At 41.6% G+C, this 16,733-nt stretch overlaps 1 protein-coding gene across 21 annotated transcripts in view; it reads left to right on the top strand.

Annotated features, from left to right (window-relative positions):
* Positions 1-16,733, top strand: part of GRIP1 (glutamate receptor interacting protein 1) — a 771,259-nt gene that overhangs the window by 704,531 nt on the left and 49,995 nt on the right. For all 21 annotated transcript variants that reach the window (XM_042246948.2, XM_060412830.1, XM_060412831.1 and 18 more), the window contains 3 exons: positions 5,702-5,846; positions 8,452-8,591; positions 8,760-8,951. In XM_042246948.2, the coding sequence (XP_042102882.1) occupies positions 5,702-5,846; positions 8,452-8,591; positions 8,760-8,951 (477 nt within the window). The remainder of the gene's footprint in view (positions 1-5,701; positions 5,847-8,451; positions 8,592-8,759; positions 8,952-16,733) is intronic.

A 16,733-nucleotide genomic window follows, 5' to 3' on the forward strand; every position in this document is an offset into this window, starting at 1 on the left:
ATTAGGAAGAATTTAAATTCAATTTTTCTTCTCAGTGGGAAGAGAGGAGGCAAAAAAAAATTATAAAGAAGTATGGGAACACTGCAAGAATACTTAAGGGCTGTAGGATCTCATGGAAAAGGTCTCTAGTCTCAGCTAAAGAGCCTGGAAGGTTTGCAGAAAGATACGACAGCTAAGCCATGTTCTAAAGTGAGGGTAGGCAGCTATTAAAAGGAATGAAATATGAGTGAAGTAAGCCAGAAAGAAAAACACCAATACAGTATACTAACACATATATATGGAATTTAGGAAGATGGCAATGACGACCCTGTATGCAAGACAGGGAAAGAGACACAGATGTGTATAACGGACTTTTGGACTCAGAGGGAGAGGGAGAGGTGGGATGATTTGGGAGAATGCCATTCTAACATGTATACTATCATGTGAATTGAATCGCAGGAGGGGTTCATGTTTGAATGCACAATTTAAAAAAATAAATAAATAAAATAAAATGTTAATACTCATAAAGAAAAAAAAATAAAAATAAAAAAAAAATTAAAAAAAAAAATAAAAGGAATGAAATAATGTCATTTGCAGCAACACGGGATGGACCTAGAGATTGTCATACTGAGTGAAGTGAGTCAGGAAAGGAGAAATATCATATGACACCCCTTATATGTGCAATCTAAAAAGAGATGATACTAATGAACTTACTCACAAAACAAAGAGACTCACGGACTTAAGAGAACTAACATGGTTGCTAGGGGTGGGGGGGATGGAAAGAAAGGATAATTGGGGAGTTTGGAATGGACATGTACACACTGTTATGTTTAAAATGGATAGCCAACAAGGACCTACTGTATAGCACATGGAACTCTGTTCGATGTTTGTGGCTGCCTGGACGGGAGGGAAATTTGGGGGAGAATAGATACATGTATACGTATGGTTGAGTTCCTTTGTTGTTCACCTGAAACTGTCATAACATTGTTAATCAGCTATACCCCAATACAAAATAAAGAGCCTAAAAGTTTGTAGAAAGTGAGAATAAAATTCTCCAGAGGAGGGAAGATGTCTGTGCCCAAGGAGTAACATGTGTAAGATTAAAGATGCAAGACAAGTGCTTTTCAAAGGGACCATTGGGGAGAGAATTAGATTGGATTGGAATGGGAAAGGATGGCAGAACACATAGAGGCTTCAGCCCTGTTCATGCCAAGAGGTTGCATTTTATTCTTCAGTAATCAGGGAACTAATGGAAAGCTTTAAGGAAGAGAGAGCCACATATTCAGATTTATCGCTTTCAGAATATTCTGAGAAGGAAAAAGAAAGAATTCAGTGTTGACAGGGCTGGTGAAAATAGATGTGGCAGAGAAGGACAAAGACTGGATCTTAAGTAGGAAAACAATTTAGGGAAAAGCCATTGCTATCAGCAACTGGGCAGAGCTGAGATGGGGCCTCCTGAAGAGCACGTGGCACCCTGCTTGGTGGGCAGGTGGCTCATAGGATCTGGTTGCTGCTGTTTAGTCACTAGGTCGTGTCTGACTCTTTGTGACCCTGGGGACTGTAGTCCACCAGGTTCCTCTGTCCATAGGATTTTCCAGGCAGGAATACCAGAGTGGATTGTCAGGAGATCTTCCTTCCCCAGGGATCGAACCAGTGTCTCCTACATTGGCAGGCAGATTCTTTACTGTTGTGCCACCAAAACCTTAATTGGATGGGCCTGGATGGGAGGGGAGTTTCGGGGAGAAGAATGGATACATGTATATGTATGCCTGAGTCCAATTTGTTGTCCGTCTGAAACTATCACAGCATTGTTAATAAGCTATAATTCAATATAAAATAAAAAGTTTTAAAAGTAAATTAAAAATTAATATGAAAATATATTTTAAAAATAAAGACTGTGTAATGAACCATCCTACCTCACGTAGCATTAATAGCTATTAACTTGGAATCAACCTTGCTTTAGATCTACTCCCACCCTAATTTCCTCATCCCACCCATACACTGAATTATTTTGAAGAAATTTTAGACATCATATCATTGCATGTTGCAAATATTATTAATGTATGCCTAAACAATACTCTTGTAAAAGACTTCTAAAATTCATAACTTAGTATCATCACAATAGCAATAATTTTTCAGTTCAGTTGCTCAGTCATGTCCGCCTCTTTGTGACCCCATGGACTGCAGCATTCCAGGCTTCCCTGTCCATCACCAACTCCTGGGGCTTACTCAAACTCATGTCCATTGCATCAGTGATGCCACCCAACCATCTCATCCTCTGTGGTCCCCTTCTCTTCCTGCCTTCAGTCTTTCCCAGCATCGAGGTCTTTTCCAATGAGTCAATTCTTCGCATCAGGTAGCCAAAGTATTGGAGTTTCAGCTTCAGCATCAGTCCTTCCAATGAATATTCAGGACTGAGTTCCTTTAGGATTGACTGGGTTGGAGCTCCTTTTTAGTCCAAGGGACTCTCAAAAGTCTTCTACAACACCACAGTTCAAAAGCATCAATTCTTCGATGCTCAGCTTTCTTTATAGTTTGACTCTCACATCCATACATGACCACTGGAAAAACCATAGATTTGACTAGCCACACCTTTGTCAGCAAAGTAATGTCTCAGCTTTTTAATATGCTCTCTAAGTTGATCATAGCTTTTCTTCCAAGGAGCAAGCGTCTTTGAATTTCATGGCTGCAGTCACCATCTGCAGTGATTTTGGAGACCCCCAAAATAAAAGTCTCTCATTGTTTCCATTGTTTCCCCATCTATTTGCCATGAAGTGATGGGACGGGATGCCATGATCTTAGTTTTTTTAATGCTGAGTTTTAAGCCAGGTTTTTCACTCTCCTCTTTCACCTTCATCAAGAGGCTTCATCAAAACGCTCTTGAGTTCTTTGCTTTCTGCCGTGAATGTGGTATCATCTGCATAACTGATATTTCTCCCAGCCGTCTTGATTCCAGCTTGTGCTTCATCCAGCCCAGCATTTCGCATGGAGTACTCTGCATATAAGTTAAATAAGCAGGGTGACAATATACAGCCTTGACGAACTCCTTTCCCAATTTGGAGCCAGTCTTTACTCAATGTTCCTGTCTCCCTGATTTTCATATACATGGATAGAAAAGTTTTTCTAAAAACAGTTGTCTAAATTAGAATCCAAAAAGATGTATTCATTGCGTTTGGTTGTAATGTTTCTTAAATCTTTCAAGCTTTTGTTTCCAAGGGTTTATTTGTTGAATAAATCAGAAATCAGCTACATTCTTGACATTGTCTAAATATAGCATCACATCTTCATTAATATACTGCCATTTTCTTGACTTGCATCTCATCACTATTTAAACTCATTGAGTACCCTAATAAGTGCCTTTTGTTATTGAAACACCTCAGCTGCCTGATTAAAAGTGTCCCCCTACATAAAGTGGCCTGAAACTGTCCTAAACATGGTTACTCCTTTCCTGGTGTTATTTTGTCATCTTAGTTTTACAAGTTGCAAAATTGTCCAGAAATAACACAGGGTACTCGCTATTACGTGGGTTCAGATAACTGGGTTAACTGAAGAACAAGCTAACTGGAGTCAGTTTCTCTCCAACCTCCTAGAGAGTGGGACTGCACCCAGCTCAGCTTCCTACAGGCCAGCAGTTGGTTTCATCTGGACTGAAGTTTCAATGGAAACCACACAGATTTCTGGGCTCTGGGCAGCTGGGTTCCATGTACTTGGTAACTGGCATTTCCCACAACTCCCGTAAAGAGCTGAGATCCAGAATGCTTGGTGCCCATTGACATGCCAGTGTTCATGCTTACCCTGTAAGGAAGAAGGGCAGTAAAACGGCCAGATCTTCCCACTGGCAGGCACATCAGAGTGCCTCCTCGGTAGCATTTACTGTACCAAGGTTTACTAATCAAATGACTCACCTAGAATTTTATGCAGAATATAGTTGTTGGCAGAGACTGCAAAGTACGTGTACTCTTCCAGTAATACCCTAATCGTTTATGTAAAACCCAGCTCTGATGGGTAATGATATGTCACAGTGTAGAAAAAGTTAGACCTGTGACTCTGCCTCCATTTTTGGTTACTCTGGATCCTGGTGTTTCTCTCAGCAGCTGCTTGGCAGGCCATCACCAGCCTATAGACCACAAGTAAAATAGAACCCTGGAAGAAGTGTGTAAACCACCAAATAGAGCTGTTGAAGGCTTGATGTGGAGGATTCTCAGCTGCCAGTATAAATTTGAGTCTAACGTTGAAGATGTTTATACCCTAGGTGTTGATTTAAGCATTGCCGTGTGGGAGATGGTTTTTATTCTCTTTGTATAGAGTTTCTTCTGAGTAGATGGAGCAGTGAGGAAGTAGAGGTGATGGGTACATCCCCAAACTCCTAAACTGGCCACAAGTGAAGACAGTGCTGGCTGGAGAGTCCACATCGCTTCCTACATTTCTCTACAGACCTTTCTATTTTATATTCATTGTAATTCTTCACTGCACACACAGATAATTGAATTGTTAATTCAAGCTTTTCTATTCCTCCTATTTTAGGGCCTCATATCATAAATGAACAGCTGCTCATTGCAGAAATGTGACTGTGTTAATGCTTCACTGGGATACAGCCTGACTATAAAAGCTGACTATTTTGTTAAAGTGTCTACTGAACCATTTCATTGTATCCTTTGGTACAGCAATGAACAACTCCTTAACCATTCACAGCTCCCAGGCCCAAGGAATAAAACAAGAAATACTCAGAATGTTTTGTTTCAGCATGTCATCAGCAAATAAAACCCTCTGAATTCTGAGACTTCATATTTGCAACCTTGATGCTGTCAAAACACCCAACCATGTTGAAGGTGTCCCATGATATCTTTCAAGCCAAGGCTTCAAGCAGACCATACTCACAAATATTTTCCTTCATACTAACATTAAATGGTAAAAATTAGGTCACTACAGTGTGGTAACATGGTATATACTACTGAAATGTTATTTACATGACTTCTAGTCTCAAGAACAGAGGGGAGAAAAATCATTCAAACCTGTATTTTGGGAAAAGAATCTAAAAAAGAGTGGATATATGTTTAACTGAATCACTGCTGTACAACTGAGATGAACACAACATTGTAAATCAGCTACAACAAACAATTTTTTAAAAACCCTCTGTTTGAATATCTGTGTATTTGTGAATATTTGCATTTTAAGACACAGTCAATGAAAAGAGATAAGGGGCTGCAGATTTCCAAGCCCCACTTAACCATGCATATATTAAAGTTTGCTCTAACCATGAGTAAAATCAACTTTCCTCTATTGAGAGTTAGCTTGCTTGTAAAGCCTGAAAACAGGGATTGCATGGCCCAATCTCTTTGTTTACTGCATGACTCTCTCCACCCATGTTGCCTCCTTAGCTATGTGTTCAGTGCCCAGATATTTATGACACACTCACAAAACACTAGGCAAGCACTGTGCAAGGCAGGAACACCATATTAAAGTGCCAGCTGGGTAGCTCTCTCACAGGTTTAAAACATAAGTCATTAGGCAGAGAACCCCTTCCTAGACCCTTGATGACAGCAGCACCCCTATATTAGAATTTACAGCCAAGTAAGGAAATGCTACTTCCCAAAATAATTATTTTCTGAGACATAATGCTTTGATGATGATGTTTTGAATTTATTTCATGTATGAAGATACGTGTCTTTTTACTGTGCTTCTTCCAAAGAAACCAATTATGATTCATTGGCATTTATTGCAGATGAACAAGAAAGTTCCGGAGCAATTATTTACACCGTGGAGCTGAAGCGCTACGGGGGGCCTCTTGGCATCACAATTTCAGGAACTGAAGAGCCGTTTGATCCTATAATCATTTCAAGCCTCACTAAAGGGGGATTAGCTGAAAGGTACCGTTTGAATCAACTGCTACAATTACCTGTGTCTGAAATGGGTTTCCTTCCTCACCGCCGCATAAAAACATGCTTCCCTCTCCTGCTTGTTTATCTGTTGACTTTTTAAAATCGGCACAAAGGACTGATTTTAGAGTTTGAGAACTCTCAGGCAGAGCTCTGACTTGAAGGGCATCTTGTAAGCAGTTAAAAAGTGTGCTGGGCTTAGCCTTGATATTAGTCTCCAGAAACGTATAAACTGACCACAGTCGACTAGAGGTAAATTTATCTTGTGTCCATTTTGAGGAGGAGACTAAAGTTCAAGGAGGTTAAAAGGCTTGTCTGATTCAATTCAGCCAGTGTTTACAGAGCCTCTGTTACCTGACAGGTACTCGGCTTAGCTGCTGAGAGAATGACTGGCATAAGCTTCATCTTCAAAGATCTCAGACAGCAGTGTGGGGACTTAAGAAGATCTTGAAGTTTGGAATGCCCATTGGTCCCTTTGGCAGTTTGCTTCTGTCTGCATGCATCCCACCACCACCTCTCACACTTCTTTCTTTCCAAGACAATGTTGAGGGACATATTCCAAACGCCATAACCAGATCTATCCTCCAGTAACCTAGCTCAGGTGTACACATACGTTGCTTCTGCTGACACTTGAAGACAATGGTTTGCAAAATAGAGGTGCAGCAGCACAGAATTTTGGAGCTGCAAGGCACCTCAGAAATCAGCTCATCCAGCATCCTCATCTGGTAGGTGAGGGCACTGCTGCTGCTGCTGCTGCTGCTGCTGCTGCTGCTGCTGCTGCTGCTGCTGCTGCTGCTGCTGCTGCTGCTGCTGCTAAGTCACTGCAGTCGTGTCCGACTCTGTGCGACCCCATAGATGGCTGCCCACTACGCTCCTCTGTCCCTGGGATTCTCCAGGCAAAAATACTGGAGTGGTTAGCATTTGGTCTGATGAAATTTTGCATTCTGATGTTGACAGAGACACCTGTGACATGGTACCCTCCAGCCATCCCCCCGTCCTAGGTTTCATCTGTTAAGAGAGACAAGAGGGAATGATTAATATTGACCTGGTTTGGCAACCTCCTAGTCAAGTGTTCTATGGCTTACAGTATGGCTCTTCCGTAAACTGGAGATTTGTTTTGGTCAGATCTTAGTTCCCCAACCAGGGGTTGAACCCAGGCCACAGCAGTGAAAGCGTGAGTCCTACCATTGGACTGCCAGGGAACTCCCTGGAGACTCTTTATGAAAGAATGAATTGATTTTTTTTTTCAGGAAAAAAGTATTTCTCAAGAGTAGATGCATCAGTAGACTCGTTAGGCAGCCCCTTATAATCTGTGTGACCCAGTGTCACCAACGATGCCCACCACCCCCAGAGCAAGCTGGGGTCAGATCACTCAGGCACGAGCAGCCTGTGAGTTGGCTTCCTTCACTCGTGTGTTTAAAGTGAACCAGCACCACAGAGGCTAGCACATGGGATTCCCACTCTATGTCCTTCAGCCCAAGAGATCTGAAAGCGTAAACCTTTCCTAGGGGGACTTCCCTGGTAGTCCAGTGGTTAAGACTTCAAGCTCCAACTGCAAGGGACGTGGGTTTGATCCCTGATTGGGGAACTAGGATCCCACATGCTGCATGGTGGCCAAAAAATAAAACTGAACCTTTCCTGAGTTTGACTGCTTTGAGTCTGTTCCTTCCCTACCTGTGCTTCCAAACAAAGATAGATATAGTGAACATCAGAATTATAACTTCCAGTCTGCTAGTTCAGAATTGAGTGAGGATGGGAAGAGAAGGGGAAACATTAAAGGTTTCTCTGCTGATCAGTAAATTAATTTTCTTTTTCCACATTTCAAGCAGAACGTTAATGCCTTTACATGTGTTTTCCTATTTAGTCCTCAGAGCTTCCCTGTGAGATGATTTTCTTCATTGTAGTGATGAGGAAACTGACACCTAGACAGGTGAAAATAAAGTGCCCAAGTCACACGGCTGGTAGGTGACAGAATTGCCATCAAACAAATTGGTTCCTGGGACCTTTCTGGGAGTTCCGTGGTTAGGACTCTGCACTTTCACTACCGGGGGCACAGTTTCAATCCCTGCGAACTGGGATCTAAGATCCTGCAAGCCACGTGACATGGCCACAGGGGAAAAAAAAATGTATTGATTCCTGAGTTCCACCTTTTCAATCCTTGGAATCGCCACCAGGGTCTTTTGTCTAAGCTTTGCTTCCAGTAAGCTGGGACACTGATTGTGTTCAACATTTCTAAGTCTGTAGAAAGAAGGACTGCTCCATGTTAAACATCACTATGTTGACTGACCAATATTGTTTGTTTCCTTGGGATTTTGCAGAGTGTTATCAGCTAACTCTACTTTCTTGGAATTTAAAAACACACAAGTCTTTTTTAAAAACTAATTAAAACATTTTTTTTAACTGTATTTGAAACTGAAAAGTAATTCACAACAGAAGCAGTCATCTTATAACATTGCCCAGGAGACAGCAAGGAGTGGCATCGAGAGACCCTTGCCAAGTCTTTACTGTTGTGGATATATGAAGCATGTCAGGGAATTTGCATTCAGTAGCATTCAGGGATTATTTCTGCCTTTCCTATTGTTATTTGGTGTTTCAGAACTGGTGCGATCCACATAGGAGACCGGATCCTAGCCATCAACAGCAGCAGCTTAAAGGGGAAGCCTCTGAGTGAAGCCATCCATTTGTTACAGATGGCGGGAGAGACTGTCACCTTGAAAATTAAGAAGCAGACAGATGGTGAGTGGATCAAGAGCCACAATTAAGGATTTCCAGTGCATTTCCTTCCCTAAAAGAATGTGCAAATATCTACGTGTGTATTTCTGGGGAAATGACTCTTCAGCCAGGGGGTGTTGGCATATCTTTGTATTTATATTTACTCTGATACTTAAGCTCTTTTCCTTAAAGCCCAATCAGCATCAAGTCCCAAGAAATTCCCTGTTGCCAGCCACTTGAGTGACCTGGGAGATGTGGAGGACCCATCTCCAGCACAGAAGCCAAGCAAACTCAGTGACACATACCCCTCCACTGTGCCCAGCGTGGACAGTGCCGTGGATTCATGGGATGGCTCTGGAATAGAAAGCAGCTATGGGAATCAAGGTATGTCCTAGCCATGGGGAACCGGAGATTTATCATTGGTGAAGCTCATGTTTCTCAAAGATCCACCTTTTGCTCTAAGAAAAGAATATTCTACTTGTGTCTACATGAATGCAAACATAGCAAACACATTGAATATCGTGGCCTTGAATTTCCTCCTCTTTAATGCTAAACAGTTATGATCATCTATTCAACGCTAGGAGACCCCCGTTAGATCTACTGCTGTCCAAGTGTTCGATCCAGGGCTTGTTCTTCAAGCATAGATTAATATGAGGCAAACCACACGATATGTTGGGTCAGTGAAGACCAGCTGCATTTTCTTACTTTTTCAGCAACCTCTGCACAAAGATGGAATAGAGAATGCTGGAGGCATGCAAGGAGATGAGCCAAAGATTTGTGACCCCATTTATTCCTGCCTCTTCCTGACTTTTCATAGCAACTTGTAGGGGTTTCCTCCAGTACTCATCCTTAGAGTTTTCTATACTGTTAATCCTAGTATGAAAAGTGAAAGTTGCTCAGTCGTGTTCAACTCTTTGCAACCCCATGGACTATACAGTCCATGGGATTCTCCAGGCCAGAATACTGGAGTGGGTAGCCATTCCCTTCTCAAGGGGAATCTTCCCAACGCAGGGAATGAACCCAGGTCTCCTGCATTGCAGGCAGATTCTTTGCCAGCTGAGCCACGAGGGAAGCCCTAATCATAGTATGCAAACATATATAGTAGTTTTTCTTCACAAACCTCATCTTCATGTGATGAAGTGTAACCTGTATGAAAATTTAAACCTCAGAACAGATTCTGAGTACCAAAAAGCGTTAGAAGACAGAATATAAACACTTACCTAATTTATTTTTTTAATATTTATGTATTTATTTGGCTGTGCCGGGTCTTAGTTATGGCACACGGGATCTGTAGTTGCGACATGTGGGATCTAGTTATCTCACCAAGGGTTGAACCCTTGCTACTTCCGTTGGGAGTGCAGAGCCTTAGCCTCTGGACCACCAGGGAAGTCCATAAAGGCTTCTTTTAAAAATATGTTTCCTTCTCAATGATACTTAGCATCCAAAGAGAAGTGAATCAAAAACTCTCTGTATTCTCATCTAAGCTTTGTGTGTGTGTTGCGCTAATCATTCAGGTCTGTCCGACTCTTTGCGACCTTACCGTCTCTCTAATGCTCTGTATAAATTCCAGCCTCCTTTTCTGCTCAAATAGATAAATGGTTTGGAGAACACATGTGTGGATGAGGGAGTTGCTTTGTACATTAGGTAACTACTTTTGAGGAGAATCTGTATCCAGTTTGCTGTCTTCCTGATTCTAGTTTTTTCCTCTCAGCCCACTTCTGCTTATGTCACTTTCTGTTAAATCCTTTGAAGGGTGGAGAAGACAGAAAAGAAATGATATTTCAAAGTTTTCAAGTCATTACTTGTTAGAGATGACATTGGAGTTGGGTGGAAAAAATAAGACCCAAAAGAGGATTGGGGCTTTCATTTATCTGGCAAGTAACTTTTCCAAGTCCAAATACCTTGTGAAAAGTTAGCTATGCCATCAAATAACAGATTATTACTCCCGGTGAGTTCATGAGATCCCAGAGAGCACTCTGGATAAAGGACCCAACTCAAATTCTGTCAGTGTAGACTGAAGTTTATTTATTAATGTGTTTGTTTATTGTTTATTTACTAATGTGGAAACTTTTTGTTGCACAGATTTCAGTGAGCTATTGATTATAAGGAGCTCTGCCCCTAAGTGATGTGTGAGAACTTAGCTACTCTATCCTTACACACAATAAGATCAGGCCCAGGTTTAGCATGTGGAATGTAAGGCTTGTCCCTCATTTATAAAAGATGAAGAACCATTTATTATTTAGGAGAGATTTTGAAAATTTGAAATCCTAGATGGGGAATAGTAGTCATCACAATAAGAAATTTGGCATTTATAAGTTAAAAATCATTACAGGTTTGAAGCGAGAGAACAGAGATATAGAGAAAATGGCAATTAGAACTGACATCTTACAAGATGAAGAAAAATTAATAATAATGCTTTAGAGTTTATAAAGCACTTTTACGTCACTCATTTCAAGTGATTCTCGTAAGGAACATGGAAGCTGAAACCACAGGATTTCGATGTTGGGAGCGAATTTGAAGTCAGCTGGTCTGACACCCGGGGCAGCCCTTGATGGTCTATGCAGCCTGGCTGCCCGCCGTCACACGGCATGGCCTGCAGGGCCTGCAGTGACAGCTTGCTCCCTAACTGCTAAGGCAGCTCTCCCAGCTCCCTGTACCAAGAGCTGACGGCTTGCGTTCTCACTTGTATTGAGCTGAAATGTGTCAGCATGTAGCTTCGGCCTATTAGTTCCAGTTCTGCCCTCAAGGTCATTCTGAACTAAAGCCTTCTCCACTTGACAGCCCCTCAGCTGCTCAAAGACAGCCCTCGTGCCTCTTTTGAACTTCTCCTTCTCGGAGCAAAATAGCCCCGGTTCCTTTCACTGTTCCTCACGTGACTTACTTTTGAACATCTTTATCATCCTGGGAGCCTCTCTTCTGACGATGTTCAAGTTTAACTCTGTACAAGTGTAGTGCTCAGAAAGGAAAGTCATACTACGGTCTGGCAGTCCAGAGCCACTCAAGTAACTCAAGCCTGTCAGCTTCATCCCTGGAGACTGTAGAGCCCATCAGCACAGTCTACCTCAGCATAAGAATTCTGGCGATCACTTCCTGTCACTCATTTTTTGGGGGGCCACCCCTTGTAGCATGTGGGATCTTAGTTCCCTGCCCAGGGATCAAAGCTGTGCCCCTGCACTGGGAGTGCAGAGTCTTAACCACTGGACCCCCAGGGAAGTCCCCTGTTTGTTGCTCATCTTGAGCTTGTTGTTTACCAAGATCTCAAAGTCTGTCTTTTTCCCCCTTTCCTTGTGATATTGAGCTGAAACCTGATCTCTCCAGATAATGCTTGTGAAATTGACTTTTTAAAGGAAGGTATAGAAGCAGACCTTTTCCCCCCATGATATAGCATATTGTGAGATGTTCTCTCTCCATCCTGTCTGCGCAGCCTCTCGGCAGACCATATCTCAGGAAGACTTTTACCTTCAAGTCTATAACAGTTGTCCCATTACCAATAGGATATTGTACCTCCATCACACACATCTTCCTCCACAGGCCAGGAATTCTTTTCTCTGTGGGCACCTTTCTTATTGGTCTCTGCTTCTAGTCCAAAAATGGCAAGCTTGCCGCATGCATTCATTCAGCAAATATGTAATGACTGGTATAATAGAAGGTACATGATGGGTATAAGGTTGCACGAAGAGACAGCTTCCTGATTCTTGTGGAAGACGTTACCCAGCTGAAGGACCAGACAGTTAACAAGTACCAACAGTGTGAATTTTTACTTAATTAATGAAAAGGGAAAAAGGATGGCGTAATCAAAGCTGGTAGAGAAAAGAGTGAGTTTAAAGGAGTCTCACAGTGGGATGACTCTCAATTCTATTGATGCAGACTGTTTCTGACCTGCCTCTGGGGACCAGCTTCTTTCACAGCCCATTCTCTTAACCCTTATATTCATGTCCTTTTGCCTTATCAAGAGTTTATGCTTATGGGCCCCTTATAGCCCTTTATTCTTTCTGCAAACTCTAAGAAAAGCCTATAATTGCTTTCCTTAGAATTTGCAAAGGTCAATCAATACAAGAGGAACTGACAAAAAGGTGGAACCTGGGCTCTGTCATACTCCTAGATAGTGAGACTCTTGTGACGTCTGTATTTCTTGACGCTTAAGTCAGGCAGTCTTATCCTGTTCTACATATTCTTTAGATAGTTCTGTCATTTGAGTTCATTTTTTTTTTTTAGCGTTAATGAGGTATAATTGACAAAATTATATGTATTTAAGGTGTGCAATATAATGACTTGATATCTATGTATATTCTGAAATGATTACCACCAAGTTGACTACCACATCTCTCACCTCACATAGTTCCTGTGTGTGTGTGTGTGTGTGTGTGTGTGTGTGTGTGTGTGTGTGTGTGTTTGGTGAGAGGCTTAAGGTTTACTTTCTTTACATCACATATACAATATAGCACTATGCCAGTTCTGATCCCCAGAAATTATCCATCTTATAAATGAAAGTTTTCATCCTTAGACCTGTATCTCTCCATTTCTCCCACCCCCCCAATCCCTGGCAACCACATTCTACTCTCTGTTTCTAAGAGTTTGGCTTTATTTTTTTATTTCACAGATAAGTGAGCTCATACAGTATTTGTCTTTTTCTCTCTGGCTTATTTCACTAGCATAATTTCCTCCAAGTTCATCCATGTTGTCGCAAATGGCGGGATTTTCTTCTTTGTCATGGCTAAGGGATTTCCCTTGTATATATACATATATCCCACATTTTATCCATTCATTCATTGGCAGGCACTTTGGTTGTTTCCGTATCTTGGCTATTGTGAATAAGAATCCAATGACATAGGAGTAAAGCCATTTCTTCTATACAGATTCTGTTTCCTTCTGACATATACCCAGAAGTGGGGTTGCTAGATCCTTTTAGAGGTCATTTTGATCATTTGTATTCTCTCAGAAAAAAGAAAGCAACTCCATTTCATTCAGTTTTTCAAATGTATTTGCTTATAATTACATAGTCTCTTGTTTGGGTCTTGTCATTTTTCCTTGGTTTCTATAATTATATTCCCAATATGGTTCTGTATCCAGTGTATCTGTCCTTTTATTCTTTTTCCCCATGATTATATAGGTAGTGGTTTATTTTTACTTAGCTTTTCTTTTGTACAAGGAACTGGTTCTTGCATTTATTTAATTTCACTCTGGTTTTTTAAAAATAAGTCTTTGCTTTTAATTTAATTAATTTTATTCTGTTCTTCTTAGATTTTGTTCTGCTTATGATTCATTTATCTCCATACTATCTTATAGTTTCATTAAAAGATGATGGTGATTTGTCAGGAAAAAACACCAGCATGTACAGTCAGAGAGTCCAACTTTCCTTGAATGTAGTTCAGTTCAGTTCAATTCAGTCGCTCAGTCGTGTCTGACTCTTTGCGACCCCATGAGTCGCAGCACGCCAGGCCTCCCTGTCCATCACCAACTCCCAGAGTTCACTCAGACTCACGTCCATCGAGTCAGTGATGCCATCCAGCCATCTCATCCTCTGTCGTCCCCTTCTCCTCCTGCCCCCAATCCCTCCCAGCATCAGAGTCTTTTCCAATGAGCCAACTCTTCGCATGAGGTGGCCAAAGTACTGGAGTTTCAGCTTTAGCATCATTCCTTCCATAGAACACCCAGGACTGATCTCCTTTAGGATGGACTGGTTGAATCTCCTTGCAGTCCAAGGGACTCTCAAGAGTCTTCTCCAACACCGCAGTTCAAAAGCATCAATTCTTTGGCTCTCAGCTTTGTCACAGTCCAACTCTCACATCCATACATGACCACTGGAAAAATCATAGCCTTGACTAGACGGACCTCTGTTGGCAAAGTAATGTCTCTGCTTTTCAATATGCTGTCTAGTTAGGGAACATAAAATGGTACTTGAGTAGCACAGAGCAGGAAACTCAGCAGGATTTTCTCCATTGAGGGAAGAGAAGGGGCATTTTTCTTTTCCATTTGTTTCCTTATCTCTATGAACTCATGTTTCATCTCCTTCAGTGATCTTGCCTTGCCCAGTTTTTCCTGAGCTCTCATGTCTATCATCTCTTGTTTTACAGAGACATGTATTTTTTTAAATTTTGTGATAATATATTTGGTCATATTTATCAGTTGCTCTATAACAGTCTTTTTCTCACGAGTATCCTTCATCTGTTATTTCTTTGTTTTTCTATTCCCTCTCTCCTTTTGTAATATTAACTTAGTATATGTCTTATAGTAAGTAAGTAAGTGAGTGAAGTTGCTCAGTCATGTCCGACTCTTTGCGACCCCATGGACTGTAGCCCACCAGGCTCCTCTGTCCATGGGATTTTCCAGGCAATAGTACTGGAGTGGATTGCCATTTCCTTCTCCAGTGGGTCTTACTGACCCAGGGATCGAACCCAGGTCTCCCGCATTGTAGACAGACGCTTTACCACCTTATAGTAGTTCCCTTTAAATTATTGCTTATCTTTAAATGCAGTGACTTTATGAATTGAAAGTGAAAAGTGAAAGTGAAAATCGTTCACTCGTGTCCGACTCTTTGCAAGCCCATGGAATTCTCCAGACCATAATACTGGAGTGGGTATCCTTTCCCTTCTCCAGGGAATCTTCCCAACCCAGAGATCGAACCCAGGTCTCCTACATGAAGGTCTCCTTCATGAATTGGAAGGATGCAAAATTTACCCCCAGTTCACAGTTCCTGTGATGAGTGCATTCTTTCTCTGCCAGCAGAGGGCAGCACCTTCAGGCCAATCACAATGCAGAATTTCTCTCTGCCACCCTGCCTCACTAAGATTGCCTCCTGCAGTCCGTGGCTCGTCTGGAGGTACTCTCAGCCCACCTTCCTGGCTTTTCCTTGGTGCCAAATGGGCTCTAGGGCACTTTCTGTCCACCAGTCATTGCAACCATTCTAGTGTTCCAAACAAAACATTGTTTTGCCTCATGCCGGGGCCCCTGCTTTGGAGGACTGGACTTTCTCCAACATCTCTGGACAGGGACCTCCCTGGCAGTACAGTGGTTAGGACTCCGTGCTTCCACTGCACGTTCTGCGGGTTCAGTCCCTGGTCTGAGAAGTAAGATCCCACATGCTGTGTGTAGTGTGGCCAAAAAAAAAAAAGTTTTTGGTCAGAGAAACTTGGCTTCTTAACACCACCGCTCATTTGCCTTTCCCTGAACTTAGTTAAGTTTCCCTATGTATTATGGTTCCCTATGTATCTAGGTTTGCTGAAGATAGAGTTTACATTCTGTTATTTGCCATCCATTTTTGTTTTGAGGTGATTTCTAAGAGAAGGTAGAACTATTCTTGCCCTGCCTTTCTAGCATTGGAGAGTGAGCCAGAGTTCACTCCAGTTTCGTCTAAACACTTTGAACATTTCTTGGCACGTGCAGTTGCAAATAGTTACACAAAAGTATGATTGGATTTTCTCATTTTTAACAAAATGGGGGCTGTAGGAAATAAATTTGTCAGGAAATTATCTGGCTGACTCTTCTATGCTAAAATTGGCTTCCAAAAATCAAATTAATGGCAGGAGCTACAATCACAAAATTGTAGAATTGAAGACTGATCCTCAAAACCTTTTTCTGATTTTAAACTTTATGAATAAGAACCAACATTGCTTAGTTCACTTTCCTAAATTAATAGGAATGTGAATTAATAGCTACAAATTGAAGATATTTATCTGCACAGTATTGTGGTATTAAAAACAAAGTTGTATAATATTGGAGTATCCAAACTTTACAAATTTCTCTGAGGTGTAGATGCACTAAAAATAAAAACTCAGTCGTGTCCGACTCTTTGCAACCCGGTGGACTGTAGCCCACCAGGCTCCTCCGTCCATGGGATTCTCCAGGCAAGAATGCTGAAGTGGGCTGTCATTTCCTTCTCCAGGGGATCTTCCCAACCCAGGGATCGAACCCAGGTCTCCCACACTGCAGGCAGACGCTTTAACCTCTGAGCTGCCAGGGAAGCCCCAAAATAAAAACTATTATACCAAAATTCCATCAACATTCAAAAGTACCTACATTTGTGAAGACCTACTTTTCATCATGCAAGTGAATAAAATTAAACTCTTAAAACACTAAAATTAAACACCTAAAATTAAACTCTTAATGAAAAAAATCTAGACTGATTTTTTTTGTCTTTTGGCCACACCTCAAGGCAGGCAAGATCTT

The sequence above is a fragment of the Ovis aries genome, chromosome 3 (genome assembly GCF_016772045.2).
Source record: "Ovis aries strain OAR_USU_Benz2616 breed Rambouillet chromosome 3, ARS-UI_Ramb_v3.0, whole genome shotgun sequence".
NCBI lineage: Eukaryota > Metazoa > Chordata > Mammalia > Artiodactyla > Bovidae > Ovis > Ovis aries.